We start from the raw sequence: 15,448 nt of genomic DNA, 5'->3' as shown, positions 1-15,448 counted from the left end.
GACCACAACGTGAAAAGAGGAGGAAGGGCCTATAACCAGCATTTTAAGCTGCTCAACATACGGAAGAACTGAGGACCCAGCCTGAGCTGCATGGAGACCCTCAGAGCATTATCAAAACAGATATATTTATTCCTCTGGCACGTGGGTTGTCACACACCACACGTGGGCACAGACCTGTCCTCTCCACTCCGCATGTGGTGGGTCTGTCCATCACTGTCCCTGGCTGCAGCAGAGGGTGGGCAAGCCACAAGCAGCACTGCTCCTTCCCAGCTGTGGGTGCTGAGAAGGGACTGCAGTGAGGGATGCTGTCTGCTGGCCTGCACGCTCCAGCCCCGGCACTCGGGGCAGTCCTGGGCTCCGAGGATCCGGAGGGTCCGTGGCATCGGTTGGATGACTTGGTGGGTTAGCGAGGCGCTGGTGAGACCGTTGGTCAGCACAGGGAGGGGATGCAGGGCGCTCACCTGCCTGGGCTCCCGAGCAGGAACCTACAGGGACAGAGATGGTGCCATCAGCCATGTCCCCTACATGCTAGCACCCCCTCAGCAGCTACTTCCACACACTCACCATTCCCCACGTGCTGCCACTGCTTCCTTCCGCACCAGCCTCTTTTTGTCATCCAAAGGCTTGGCCAGTGCCCGGATAACTCGGCCCTTGTAGGGGAGCAGCTATAGGACAGAAGGGGCTCTTTGTGAGAGAACTGGATGCTGGCTGCCCCCCAGGAGGTTTGGGACCCCCTTGCCCCTCTACATACAGGCACAGGCAGCAGGGTGCTGCAGGAGCACTTACCACTGTTGTGGGTAGACTGGTGAGCGCATGGGCACAGCGCAGGGCGGCGATGCGGACAGCCTGGAACAGACAAGGATGAGGGCAGCACAAGGGGCAGGAGAGGGGCACAGCAGGGAGGAAGGAGGGGGTGCACGCACCATGGTGGGGCTGGAGGTGAGGTTAAGGAACTTGGTGACCAGTGTGTCGACATGCAGGCTCATGATCTGGGGAGCTTCGAGCAGCAGTGGGTGGAGGCAGCTCAGTGTGGAGAGCTGTACTACACGATCAGAGCAGGACAAGGCCTCAAGCAGGAGGGAAAGCAGCTGCAGAGAGAGGGAGAACACAGGAGTCATGAGTAACCCCAAACTATGCACTCTGCAATGTCACAGCATACCCTGCCTTCCACCTAGGCTGGCTCTTACCGTGGGCAGCTCTGTCACCAGCACAGGTTTGGGGAGGTGGTTGAGCACATGGGACAGGCCCTTCAGGTAATTTGCCTTCACATCTGTGGAGAGCAGAGATGGTTACAAGCAACCAGCAGACGGAGGGGATGCTGCCTCAGGTCCCCTGGTTAAAGGGCCAGGAGTGGTGAGGCTGGGCTGGGGGTGGCCACTCACCAGGGCCAGCCCCATGGAAGCCTTGCACCAGCTTGGGGACGTTGTCAGTGAAGAAGCGCTGGCGGAACATGATGCGCACGTCAGCATGGCAACCCTTGTGCAGCACATCCGGGGACTCGGCCATGAGCAGGGAGAAGCCATCGGCTGCAGTGGGGCCCAGCTCTGTGTCACCCAGCAGGCCCAGCAGCTGTGAGGGAGAGAGCCCTGAGGCAGAGTGCCCTGCTGCTGGGGGTCCCTAGCCAGCCAGGGGGGAGCAAGGCAGGTTTCTCAGATTTCACCCAGCCCCACCACCACCTACCTTGTCTGTCAGGCAGGAGCTCAGGGGGTGGTAGCGCAGTACCAGGGCTTTGGTCACCTGTGCAGGCAGAACAGTTGGTACCAGGCTGGGTCCCCTGGCCCCTCTGTCCTACTCATCCAGGGCAGGCCTTACCCAGAGCAGCAAGGTGAGCGCCTGCGTTCGGTGGGGCCCCTCCGCAAGGCCGGGCTCCATCCTGTTCACTGCAAGCTGCAGGATTTCATCCAGCTGCTGCCCTAGGGACAGAAGGGACAAGCTGAGCCATTCCCCTTGCCAGCAGTGGGCAGGGGTCCCTGGCATCTGCCCCAGCTCCCTTACCTGCTGGGTGTTTGTTCACCAGTCCTGCAAAGCACTTGGCAGCTGTGGTGGCCGTGAAGGGACAGTTGCAGGAACAGCTCAATGCCAGCAGCTCCCGGAGCAGCCATTCCTGCTGAGGGATTGCCACCTGGAAGAGACACAGAACGTGTTATGGCCCAGGGCTGCAGCTGCTCCCTCTGTCTGTCCATGGAGCTTGTTGTGCACAGAGGCTGGAGGGTGCTCAGGCAGGGCTCCTCTCCACCCTGCTCCCCACCAACGTACATCGCGGGGCAAGGAGCAGACGAAGGCCATGAGGAGGGCGACCAGGCGTCTCTGTGCCTCCAAGCACTCCCCATCCTGTGAGGGAAGAACAGTGCCCATGTCATCTCAGTTCTTGCTGCCAGCCTGTGCCAACATCCTCATTCCCACCCATTCTGGTGCCCCAGCCCCAATAACCAAACATACGCCGAAAGGCTGGAAGGAGCAGGGAAAACTGTTTTGGGGTAGGAAGGAGACCTCTCCGTTCAGAAAGAGGGGCACCACATGAGACACACTCTGGGCAGCCAACCTAGGAGAGAAAAGACATTGCGATGTGCTGCTCTGGAAGGGTCACCAGAGACCTCCCAGGAGGCACAGGGTCACCCTGTAGAGATCACAGCAGGGGGCATGCAGCCTGCTCCCTCCCCACAATGGAGCACCCAGCTTCCTGCCCCAGCTTCACTCACTCAGGGCTCAGGTGTGTGGTGGCAGCACTGATGACTGGGATCATGGCAGCCAGCACCTCTTCCTCCAGCAGTGCCTTGCCTGGCAGTGTATGGGTGCTCTCTGCAGGTAATGGAAGGAATGGAACTTGCTGGGGCCTGCTGTTCAGAGGGAGGAGGCAGGCACAGCCCCCTGAACCCCCATCAGACTGGGGCAGGGCTCTGGGACAGTGGCAGGAAGCAGTGGAGCCCACTCTTGAGGGCCATGGGTGCCAGAAGGTATCAGCAGTGGCACTGACTGCAGGATCAGGAACCCCTGAGAGCCCGGGAGTTGCCTGCTCTTCCCTCTCCCCCTCCAGCCCTGCACTTACCTTGCATGGCTGCCTGCACAGCCATGGCCAGCAGGCACGGCACCACCGTCTGGTGGAAGTACCAGCAGCCCTCCACATCCTGCTGGCACTGCAGGGCCACGCGGTGCAGGCTCTGGCACACGGAGACCATGTCTTCTGTGTTCCTGGCCTCGGTCCCTGCAGGGCACAGTCATCATCACATCAAACAGCCTCAACATCCCTGATCTGCACCAGGATCCCGGGATAATGCAGCCCTTCTGACTCCCACTCCACCAGTGGGATTCACAGCCCAGGTGTGGGTTCCTTGCACCACTGCCATTCCAGCTCTCTTCCAGCCATCACCAGTAACAGAGGCAGCTCCTGCCCAGACACGCTCTGTGGAGGTGCCTGCAGCAGCTCCATTACCTTTCTGCACCTTCTGGAGATGCTGCAGCAGGACAGGCACAGTATCCCTCACGATGCTGGTGTGGGTGGACACAGCTGCCAGGGCCTGCAGGCAGCGCTGCTGCAAGGAGCGGTGGTTGTGGTAGCTCTCTTCCCGCTCTGAAGAGGAAACACACCTCAGAGGGGGACCTGGGGTCACCCCACCCAAGGGCAGCCAGGGCCTAGACCCTGCCAGGGTGGATGGGGTGAAGCAGCGTGGCAGACCCAGCCCACGCCAGGCTCAAGGCACTGTGCCTGCTCTGCAGCTGGGCAGCTCCTTCCCACAAGGGTGATCCTAGCTACCAGACCAGCCACAGCTTTCCCTGTGCCAGCACACAGTGCCTGCACTGGGAATCCCCCATGAACAGCCACCAACCTATACCATATGGCACAGCCCCACTGCCTGGCAGGAGCCCAATGGGGATGGGAAAGGCTTTACCCCAAAACCAGTCACCACGCCTTCCCCAGCCCTACCTGACTGCAGCTCCTCTTCAAGCCTGGGTACCATGCGTCCAGAGAAAACCTCTGGGTAGGTGGGGGCCAGGGACCCAGCTGCCTCCATCGCTGCTTCACTGCCAGAGGGAAAGAGAATGGAAAAGGTGGTGCAAGGACTGCAAATCCAGGGCTGCTTGTACACCAGCTCCAGAGACCTGGCCAGAAGGTGTCTCCGGAACCTCATTTCTCAGCAGTTTGCTTTTTTCACTCTTCAGGTAGGCAGAGCAGAGTCTCCTGATTTGATAGGCTCAGACTTTCTCATTTGCAGCCCATGAATTGTCTGGTTTATCTCACAGAGTCTTCTAGTTCAAGGAGTTCCTGTGCCTTCCCTCAGACTACAACCTCTCTCTGCAGCAAAGCCAGGCTTTGTTCTTCCTCCCAGAGCATGTGTGACTGCAGTGATGCCAGCCCACTCCTCACCTGCTCTGGGAATCCTCCTCATGCAGAGCGAGACGGATGAGGTGATCCACAACCAGCTCCAGACCAGAGGAAGACAGGAAGCCTGGAACAAGAGCCATAGAGGAATCCTACCCTTGGCCAAAGGCAAAGATGCTGGTGTGCTGGACAGGATCCTTCCCACTCATCCAGGGGGCAGCAATGCAGCAGCACACCAAATGCCAGAGATACAAGGTGCCCAGCACAAACAGGCAAGAAAGAGAGCAAATGTCCCTGGAGCTCATGGCTTGGGTACAAAATGCTGCCACTACTCCTGTGCACCTACAGGCAGCAGGCAAGGATGTTCCAGCAGCCACTGTGTCTCTCAGAAGAGAGTGACACCTCCCTCTGTCTCCTTAAGGAAAACAAGGCACCAACCTTGCAGGGAGCCCAGGACAGTCAGTGCCTTGATCCCAACCAGCTGCAGCTGTACGCTGGGATCCGTCAGCGCCGAGAACACCACAGAGCAAACTGGGTCTTGGAGCGACAGCAGAGTGCTCTCATCTGGAGAGAGGGGCATAGAGTCACTGCCTGTCACCACACAGCCACCATCTTGCACTGTGTGGTGATAGCACCTCCACAGCACTTGACAGACCCTTTCTGGGGTGCTGCATTTGACACCCAATCATGCAGGGTCCCTGGGACATGGCAGGGGCTTGCACATGCAGCCACACTGGCCAGTGAGCTTTCCTTGTCTGTCAGCATACAGGAAAGTGAGGTCAGAGCCAGCAGCCCTTGGGACACAGGTGCCTCCAGAGGGACCAGCCACCCTCACCTTCTTCCACATGTCCCCATTTCTGCTGCAACTCCAGGAAGCCTAGCAGCATTTCCAGGATTGTCCTCCTCTGGCTGCTCTGCAGGGACACAAAGGTGTAACCCAGATCACTGTCACTGCTGGGACAGAGCTGCATCTCAGCCCAGCGCTGCGAGGCCACAGGGTGCCCATGGGGTCTCTAACCACACCAGGGAAGGACATCCCCTTAGACACCATGCTCCCCCAGGCCCTGTGCAGCCAGCGGGTGGCCCTCACCTGCGTGTGCTTGGTGTACTGCTCCAGCAGCAGGGGCAGGACACTGCGGGTGATGCGGTGGTAGGTGCGGAGGGAGGCACCTGCTGCTGCCTGCAAGAGTTTGGCACTGGGCCACACCAGCTTCATGTCGGGCTCGCACAGATGGTGCCTGCAATCTGAGATAGGCCGGGCGTCAGCTGCACCGGCGCAGAGCTCCTCTGCCTCGCGTGCGGGGACACAGCTGATAGCTGGGCTGGGAGCAGCTCTGAGCTGCAGCACAGTCTCCCCAACTGAGCAGCTTCCCATAGCCCCAAGTGCACAAAGAGTGCAGTTCCAGCAGAGAGGGAAGCAGCTCAATCCCCTTGTCCTCCCTTCCGGCAGCCAATTACCTTGGAAAAGCCAAAAGCGGCTGTGAGGACTAGAAAGAGAAGAGGCTTGAAAGAGAAGAGGAGTGCAAATCTCTACCTAAGAGGATGCTTTCAGGCCTGGCTGCTCGGCAGGGTCTCTGTTAGTTACCTTGCAGGATGCTGCTGAGGAAGGAATCCAGCAGATCCTCAGAATCAGAGCTGAGCACAGAGCGGGAGAGGCAGGCAGAGAGAGCATGCAGTGCAGCCAGGCATTCCGCCTCAATCTTCTCACTCGCTGTCTGGAACACCTGGAGGAAGGGCCACAGGATGAGCTGCACTCCATGTCAACAACAACCGCAGGCGTCAGGCTCCCAATGCAGGCTGAAGGGCTCAGGCTCCTGCCTCATTTCCCACGTGATTTGAACATGCAGCATAGCATGTTCAAGCCACAGGGACATGCTGATAGGGCTGGCCTGTCCCCTCCACTTTTCAACTGGGACAGTGCAAGGTCACAGGTGCGGGCTGCTGGGAGATATGGGGCCCACCTGGTCTGGTTGAGAACTGCTGCTCAGCAGAAGCCCAGCCATGGTGGAGCCCTGCAGTACTCACCTCTCTGCGCAGGGACGACCAGAGGCTGGGGAGGAATTCCTGCAGCTCCTTCTGCCCGTAGATGGCACAGCAGGCAGTCTGCAAGAGGGAGCCAGTGAAAGCATCACAAAGAAGCCAGTACCAGGTGGACACAGTGCTGGGACACTGCCCATCCTGGCAGGCTCATGCTGAGCTGCACAAATCACTCAAGAAAAACAGGAAAGAGTGATGCAGGCCAAACCAGGACTCTGGAAATTGTGGCTCTGCAAGGGAAAGTCTCTGGCTGGCGGGGAGAAGGGCTCAGAAGTGGCTGGCAGCTGCTACTGCCACAGATCAACAGTGGGCTGAAGGGAGTAGGGGATCCCTCCTTACCAGAGTCTGCAGCGAGTCAAGCTTGGCACTTTGCAGTTCTGAGTCCAACTTCTCAATAAGCAGAGGGAGAAGGAACTGCAGAGAGAAGCACTTCAATTCAGCTCACCCTTTGCACCACCTTGTCCATGGCCCTGCAAGGCTGCAAGTTCAGCCTCTGCCAGGACAGCAGAGGTGCAGGGGTACCTGCAATAGGCAGCCCCTTCCCAGGATGTCAGTCAGCACTCTCCCCATGAACAGCCCCAGAAGGAGACAGGGCTGCCCAAGTGCAAGCTCCTGGTCCCAGTTGTTCCTGTCCCACAGAGTCACAGCAGGAGCTGCAGCACTATGAAAGGCAGCCTGTGCTCAGGGAACAGTGAGGTGCTCAAGAATCCCTAAGGAGCTTCGTACCTCAGCGAATTGGGGCGTGGAGGCCAGTACAGCCCGGAGGCTCAGGATCAGGTCTTCCCTCTGGATGCCATGAGGATCATTGGGGGGCTGGAAAGGAAGCAGAGAGCAGGTCACCCACCAGTCAGGAAACATCCCAACCCAGCCATCAGCCGAGGCTGCATCACCTCATCTTCAGCAAGGCAGCAGCAAGTGCCACTGGAGCTAGCTTGGCACCAGCCTGTCAGCCTGGGTACCACAGCTCACAGCTCAACACTGCCCAGCCAAGACTCTTGGCCACCCTCTCATCCCATTCCCTTGAGGGGACACAACCCCCTAAGAAAACACCAGAAGGAACAGGCTGTGGCACACAGCAGACTCACTCACTGGAGTAAAATCAACAGGGAAGTAGCAGGATGTAACTTCAAACAGCTCTTCCACAAAGGGACCTGCAGACAGAGGAGAGGGAGTGAGCAAAGATACTGGGCAAAAAAGGCACAGCAGCTATGTTTAGCACCCATGACAGGCCAGCTCTGCAGCTTTTAAAGTGTGTTAGTGACCAGCCCAGGCCTGATCAGACCCAACAACCATCCCTCCAACAGCTCAAAGAAAAGGGACATGTCTCCCAGTCAGCTCTGCATGGCAGGTTTAGGCTCACCCAGAGAATAGTCCTTGGCAATGAGATCACGCACGATCTGGAAGGCCACCAGCAGATTGCGGGGATCCTTCTCCCCATCCATGACCTGGATGAAGCCGAAGGTGAAGTCGGCACCCAGGCCCTTCAGCTCTGCAGAAAGAAGGAGCGTGAGCAGGTGCAGGACATCAGCCCTCACCAATACGGAATTAAATCAGCCAAGTTGGCCCAGCCCCACAGTCCTTTTCCAGCTCTCCCAGGCAGAGCCACAGAGCCCTTGGAGAAGGTAAAAGCAAGTAATTTTCCCAGCCTCAACAATCCCAGAGCAGCTCTGGCATCTGCCCCCTCACCTTCCTCCCTGGTGCTCATGAAGTTGGTGATGATGCTGTAGACTGTGTGGCGGTCCAGCTGCATCAAGGACTGAAGGGAGGAGCAGACCAATCAGAACCATCCTCTACACATGGCAGCACAGCTACCCACTACCCCACGGGCACCACATGCCCTTGAGAGAGAGCAGGACCCCCAGCAGCTCAGCTGCTGCTTCCTGGCACAGAGATCCCATTTATCACATGCAAAGTGTGCACATGCCTATGCAATGGCACATGAACATGACTGTGTCCCATCACTGCATGAATGCACCATCAGTCACACCAGGGCCACGCGTGTTGCCCAAGGCACTGCCAGCAAAAACAATCTTAAATTGGAGGAGAATTGGACTGGGGGCACTTAAACACAGCCTGGAGAATGGAGCAAAAGGAAATAATTCCCCTAGGGCTGAGAAAAGAGAGGACAATGGCCAAACAGGATCCTTGGCTGCTGTCTCTCACAGTCTCTCTTGCAGTGAGCCAAGCCATCTCTAAGCCCTGCAGAGGCACTGCACTGTGTTGAATGTGGCCAGTCCTCAGGGCAGGCAGGCCATCCCCAGACACACAAGGAGCAGAGATCAAGAACAGGAGGATAGGAAATCACATTGCTCACCTGCACATGTACCTCCTGGAAGATGGCTTTGAGCACAGACACTGCTAGCCCTGAGGACAGCACCTCGCACATGCTCTGAGGACAGGAAGAGAAAAGCAAGAATAGAATACCATGATGGCAGCCACGTAACAGAGCTCCTGCCTCTGTACAGCAGCTGCCTGCAGGATCCTGTTCCACAACAGGGAGAGCTCACCACTCCCTCCCCAGACAAAACAGGACAAGATGCCCATCATCACCACTGCTCCCCAGGGTGGCCAGGGAATCCTTGCCCCAATACCAACACAGGCAGGAAATCAAGGCAGTCTCCTCTCCTGGCTCCTCCACAGGGGGCACAGCAGGAGAACAGAGGAGACAGGGCAATGCTGCCAGATGGGCTGACAGCCCAACCAGGCCCTGCTTGACACACTGCTCCAACCCACACCCAGGTGCTGGACCTCCCTGATGCTGCTCTGGAGTGCATCCCAGCACTGTGGGCTGGGGGTGCGAGCTCACCAGCGCTCGCAGTCCCTGGAGCACCGAGGGGATCACCAGGTGATGATCTTGCAGCCGGCTCTCATAGAACAGGACCAGATGCAGCACTGTCAGAAACAGACACCAATGTGTGTTAGCCCTAGGAAACGCAGCTGCTGGGTGCTGGCCCCAGCTCAACCACAAACTGATGGATTAAGAGCGAGCACATCTTGCACTGGTGAATGGGACAAACTGCCACTGGTGGGTGCACCCACCTGGCTCCAACACCTTTGCCCTCTCCTCATGAGCAGCCCACACCTGACTGCGGCAGAGCAGCACCCACCTCTGGCTGCTGCAGAGGTGCCGGAGCTACCCAAGAGGCATTTGCTGTGACCTGTCCAGACATGTGGCTGCAGACACCAGCAGCAGAGTGGCAGTCAGCTCATCGGAGCCTGGAGGATGTCACGGGGTGGGGCACAGGGCTGGGGCAGGAGCTCTGGCTTCCTCGAACTTGGCTCCGCAACACATTCCTGGCCCCTGAGTCACGGCCATGGGCGCCTGCACACCCCAGCCCTGGGGAGTGGTAGCAGGAAGCAGACTGGAAGAGCCGGCTAGCAGCATCCTGTGCCCACAGCTGCTGCAGAAACTCAGCCCCCCAGGAGGCAGCCTGACGCAGCGCTTGAAAAATGAACTGCGTGAGCAGGGACACGAGGCTCTAACCCAGCTCAATCCCCTTGCTCAGCTGCCCTGAGTCTTCTTTCTCTGCCAAGCATCCCTACTGAACCTCCCCACTTCTGGCTGCCCCTTCAGAGCACCCCAATTCCCACCAGTCATCACACCTGACTCCAGCTGCTCCAGTAGATAAGGTTCTATGCACAGCTGCTCTCAGCCCTGCCTGACTTCAGTCAAAGACAGCCAAATGCCAAGGGCTAAGCATCTTCTGCTTCCATCCTCCCCTTCCTCCATCTCACTTACTAGCTGGGCCCCCTGTCTAGCCAGGCTGCTGGCTTAAGTTCAGCTTCCCATCTGCAAGGCCCCCAAGCCCAAGCCAAAGTTTGTCAGCACTTACTGGCTTTCCCTGCTGCCAGCCAGTTGCTACGGGGCATTTAACAGAGCCAGAACTTCTCCTTGCCTCTATGAACAGGGTATCTTCCTCTCCCCACTCCAGTCCCACACTCCATTCTCATCCTTACACTGATCTCCCCTCCTCCCCAGGCCTCAGGGTTCCTCCTGAGTTAACCTGGTCAGGTTGCAAGGCTGCAGTGTGATTTGGTGTGTGAAGGACAGTCTTCCTGCTCTGAATCATCACCCAAGGATTCTGACATACAGATGTATCCCAACATGTCCCGCGTGGTGCTGAGCACAACTGGGTGTGCAACACTCGCTGTCAGGGGCCCCAGCTGTCCAGGGATTTGGTGTGTTCAGACAGTGACCTGAATTGTGTGGTGAGGCTGGCAAAAAGGCTGCAGTGCAAAGCCTCGTGCCCTCTTTGGACTTTGACTCTTAGAGACATGTACAAAGCTGTCACAGTGTTAAATCAATCCCTTTGCCAGTTGCAGGACAGAGGCTTTAATGGCACAGGCTTTGTCCCCAGCCAGCCACTCAAGGGCCAGAACATCCCTTACCTTCCTTCTCCTGGAGCAGGGAGTAACACTGGAGCAGGACTTGTGACAACAGCTGGATGCCTCGCCCTCGCATCCGAGGATCTGTGTTCTCCAGGCAAAACCTAGGCCAAAGGAGGAGAAAGCCCAGGAAGCCTGTTGTGAGCAGGGACATCCAAGCAGGAAGTACATCCTGAGCAGGCACATTACAAAAACAAAGAGGTGCCACTCTGTGGACCCAATCCTGCCTGACTTGCTGGCAGGGTGGGAACAGACTCCTCTCCCCCTGTCCATGCTGCATGTGTGCACTCAGCCCCAGAACCATGCAGAAAGAAATCCAAGTTCTCAAGTCGGATAAAAGAAATTGCTCTTGCACCATGCTCTCAAGATCACAAGGGTCAAAAGGGTAAAGCCTCTTATAGTTAGGCAAACCCAGACCCCAGCTAGGGAGAAATGAGCCCAGGCCATGACAGTTTGGAGACAGAAGCAGAAGCTGAGTGCCAGCCAACTTGTGACATGGTGTTGTGCAGCTGTGTGCTCAGGCAGCTCCTGCTGGGGACAGCCCCAACTGAAAAGTGCCCTGCAGCTTGCTGCCTGCCACATCTCTCCTCTGTCCTGGGAGAGCATCAAGAGCTGCTCCGGCCTTGCTCTTTCCCAAAGAGCTCCCACATCCAAGGAGGGCAAAGCACTGCTCAAGCCCCATGCTGTGAGCAGACAACATCCTGCACGCTGTGATGTGTCTACCAGTGCTGAAGCTCATCCTGGATGAGCACACTTTTCCTTCTAACTGTGCCTCCTTGTGGGAATGTCCCCTGCAAGGCCCTTACCCGATGTATAACTTGCACAAGGCTTTTCTTACCCCAGGGCTTCCACAAGCTGCAGCACTGTCCACCTTCCATCTTTCACCCCTGGAGAAAGGAGGCAAAGAGAGTGAACCAGAGATCATGCAGGCATGGTAGTGGAGATGGATGCTGGGAGGCATCCCAGCACTGCAGTGGGAAAGGCTGGTCAGTGCCGACTCCTCACTAAGCACCAAAGGAGCCATGTACACTTAATTGGTGGAGCTGCCTCCAGCCCTGCCTGCGAACACCTCTGAGACTGAGAGCAGAGAGCAGACAGCCAGGGGAGAACTTGCTCGCACTTTGCCTCACCCTCTCCCTGAAGCCTGGCTGTATGTGTGGCTCCTGAGAGAAGCCTTGCTGTGCTCTACTTGACTGAGATACTAAAACCCCCTTCTCTAATGTGAGCATGCTGTGAGGAGATGCAGGGCAGCTCTCCAGGTGCTTCCTGAGGGACAACTGGCTGAACAAGCAGCCCGGACACTAGTGATCACTCAGCTTCCCACCTTGGCTCCATCACCTCCACACTGTGCTGAGCAAGACCGGCACAAACTTCCTCCAAGATGAAGGGCAGGGAGAAAGGCAGCTTTGTGGTCAGAGAAAGATAAAGTTCTGGGATTCTTGGAGTCTATTTCCAACTCTGACTCAGATACCTCACCAGGTTGCCTCATTCACCTCCTGCCTCCATATTCTTGCAGCTCAGCTGGGGGAAGAGTCACTCCTCAGGAGGCTTTGGTAAGGACCTGCTTGTTGCACCTTACAAGAACCTTGGCAGAAGGGCAGGTTCTTCATTCCTGCCACCCATTCCCAATGTGACAGCTTCCCAGAAGGAAAGCTCTGTGTATGCCCTCTGATCAGATATGGGGTGGCAGGCAAGGGACTGCCTTACCTTCAGACCCCTAACCTGCAGCCCAGGTGTCAAGTGACATTACTGAGAAACAAGCAAGACCCCTCACTCTCCACCTGGACAAAACAGCATTCCTCCACAAAAAAAAAAACCCAAATCACCTTGCAGTCACTGAGACTCACTGTCTTTGCCCAGGAGCACTTCTGGGCACTCTGGAGGGACCTGCTCACCTCTCTGCCCTGCTGAACTTACACGACTGACAGGGCATTCACCCTCTCAGAAGTCCATAGGTTTCATTATGGGCTTTCCCAAGTCTTGTTCCAGCTTGTGTCTCCTGCTGTTGCAAGCATTTACTGTCTCTCCCTAAGCAGTTAATTCCAGTATTAAGATACACTGTTCATCATAGAGCTGTCTCTAGGGATGGGATGACAGTGTTTTCTGGCAGAGTGTTCTGACAGCAGGCAGTCCCGACTCCAGAGACAGAGCTTTCAATCCTGCCTGGCGCAGCAGGGAGAGGGAGCCTGAAATGAGGAACAGAACAGATAAGGGGAGTTGCATGGAAGAAGAGCCCAGCAGGTCTCGGAATTGACAGGCACAGACTGAACAGGGGGTGCCCTCAGAGACAGCCATAATGTGCTGGCAAAATTTCTTGCAGAATAACAACAGTGAAACAGCAAGCAGATGTTATGCACCAGCCAAAGCAGAATGGGCTGCAGGGAGAGCTCGGATGGCCCCTCCACATCCAGCATCCCAATATCTCACTCTGCAAGCTCATGAAGAGCCCTTGTGCCTCTGCATCATAACAGAAAAGGTCTGAGATAAACGCCATCTCTGTGGCCAAGTGCTCTGCTTCTCTGTGTCTGCAGAAAGCGAAAGCAGCTCTACACAATGACTACTCAACAGGAAAGAGCTGCAGTGTGATGGCCAAACCACAGCCAGGTACTGATAGTCCCCGTGGTCAGCGGCAGCGAGGTCAGCAGCTTCTTTGCTCAGCTCAGCAAGGGAGCTCCCTCTGTTCTCAGGGACCCAGGTGTGACCAGCTTTGCCTCACACGGTGTGGCCACTGGCCACTCCTCCCCGGCACAGCCTGTGAGCGTGGTGTGCTCGTGGGCAGCGCCGCACAGGCCGTGGTGTGAGCACCAGCACAGCTAATTGGACCTGCCTCATGAGCACGGCAGGCACAGCGGTGAGCCCCTGAAACTGCTGCCTCCACATCTGGCAGCAGCACATGTGCCCCAAGGTTAATTAGGCACCTTGAATCTCTTTTACCAGGAGGGGCTGCTCTCCTGTTTTGGGATTCCTGTAGTTCCCAGAGACTAAACAGAAGCAAGCCATTCACCCTGTGCTGGATTGCTACTCTGAACCAACATGCTCCCTTTCCTGACAGGTCTGTCTCCCTTTCACAAAGAGTCCTTCTAGGTATTAGTCACTTCTGGAGGCCTTCCATTCTTGTCTCCCCCACACCTTCAAAATGTGAGCACAACATTCACAGGGAATGTGTAATGGATTCTGTAACAGCAGTATCCTTCTTTCCCCATTTTTTAAGAAGGATGAATTCAGCCTCCTCCTGCCACCCACTGACCCACGCAGCCCAAGCTGCCTGTGACAGCACCAAGGCCTTTCTGCCACTTGCCAAGTTATGCTCATTTTAGTCCTCAGCAACAAATGGGGGAAGCTCAGTGTATTTCTTACAGCAATTGCACAATGGCCGTGAGCTTAGAAAAAACCTCCCCTTTTACTCAAGGATACATAATGCAATTTAATCCTTTCTGATGTGTGGCTCCGTATGAGGTCAGAGGGGCCCAAGGACATTTGCCAGCCCCCCTGTTTTTGAAGGTGGGTTTGTCACAAGAGCCACACGGCTGAAAAGAGCTGGGGGGAGAAAATGGGGGGCAATTCCCTTTGTATGTCTTCCAAGAGACAAAGCTTTCTCCAGGCGCTTCTGTAACATGACATCAGGTGACAACAGCAGTTGTAAGGTTATCCTTCCCCACATCTATCCCAAATATGTCAGAGACTGTGCAACCCTTCTGCAACATCTTGAATGTCACATAGTTTAGTGAATTCCCCCAAATTTCCTTGGCATTTTCTTCACTCTGTGTTACATGGGCCACTGGGTTACCTTCATGTTTTGCCAGCTCATCTCATCACCAAGACACTACAGAGCAGTTCACAATCCATCAGGCCTTGGGAAAGGTCTATAAGCTACCCCCCTCTGTGTAATGTAACATATAAAGATAGCCATTTTCTGCTCTCTCAGCTCCTTCCTGAAACATGCTGAAGCCACTGCCTAGAAACACAAAAGTATCACTTTATCCTTAGAAAGCCACATTCCTGAAGCTGTAACTTCCCTAATATGACAGTCACTCAACTGTTCCAAGCAGAAGGATAAATTATCCAAGGAAACCAAATGCCTCAAGCTCTGTTAGGAAAGGGGGAGAAACCACAGTGAGGGCAGTCTGCACCAGTCACCTCCCACAGTACCTCAGCAGGGCCATGAGCTCTCCTCCCACTGTCGATTTCTCTGCCACCCACATCTGCCTCGCTCCTGTAGCCCCTCACCCTCGCTGCTATCCCACTCCTACCGCACATCTCCTTGTCAGCTCCGAGCTGCAGGCTCTACCCTACCCGTTCCCCCGTGCCGCGCCCCGCACGGCAGCCTCACAACCCACGGACACGCTCCGTCTCACGCCTCCACACCCTGCCCTACCCAGCCCCGCAGCCCCACACGCTTCCTCCCAAACCCCTCCCCACACCGCCGCCACCCGCCCGCCACACCCCGACCGTGCCCACGCCCGCCCCAGGCCCAGCCCGGCCCCCCGCCGTGCCCACGCCCAGTCCCGCTCCGCCCCCGCGCGGTACCTGCCGCCACCTCCGCGCCGCGGCCGTCCTGCTGCCCGGACACGAAGTCCAGGACGGAGGCGGCGAGAGCCTCGGCCCCGGGCCCGGCCCCGGCCGCCGCCATGACACTCGCGCGCAGGGCCGCGGCCCGGCCCCCGCCCCGCCGTGCGCGTGCGTGGGGGCGGTGCTGGCGGTCAGGGT

The 15,448-nt window shown here is 56.9% G+C and overlaps 1 protein-coding gene across 1 annotated transcript; it reads right to left on the bottom strand.

The window, feature by feature from the left end:
* Positions 1-106: 106 nt before the first annotated feature.
* MMS19 (MMS19 homolog, cytosolic iron-sulfur assembly component) lies at positions 107-15,402 on the bottom strand. The gene is made up of 31 exons (XM_042019132.1): positions 15,269-15,402; positions 11,580-11,628; positions 10,745-10,845; positions 9,162-9,247; positions 8,670-8,744; positions 8,042-8,111; positions 7,716-7,844; positions 7,445-7,506; positions 7,082-7,168; positions 6,695-6,769; positions 6,344-6,421; positions 5,904-6,042; positions 5,409-5,563; positions 5,154-5,232; positions 4,757-4,882; positions 4,364-4,445; positions 3,923-4,020; positions 3,431-3,568; positions 3,047-3,202; positions 2,700-2,799; positions 2,440-2,542; positions 2,257-2,331; positions 1,996-2,122; positions 1,813-1,913; positions 1,681-1,737; positions 1,383-1,569; positions 1,188-1,270; positions 924-1,088; positions 787-846; positions 565-665; positions 107-485 (listed from the first exon to the last, which is right to left on the bottom strand). The coding sequence occupies exons 1-31, from the start codon at positions 15,369-15,371 to the stop codon at positions 458-460; spliced, it is 3,075 nt and encodes a 1,024-aa protein (XP_041875066.1). The 5' UTR covers positions 15,372-15,402; the 3' UTR covers positions 107-457.
* Between the last annotated feature and the right edge of the window lie 46 nt (positions 15,403-15,448).

The sequence above is a fragment of the Corvus kubaryi genome, unplaced genomic scaffold, assembly GCF_017639235.1.
Source record: "Corvus kubaryi isolate FWS band 111438036 unplaced genomic scaffold, C.kubaryi_AGA036_p1.0 138, whole genome shotgun sequence".
NCBI lineage: Eukaryota > Metazoa > Chordata > Aves > Passeriformes > Corvidae > Corvus > Corvus kubaryi.
The sequence above is the reverse complement of the archived record's forward strand: the minus strand, read 5'-3'. Positions and strand labels throughout refer to the sequence as shown.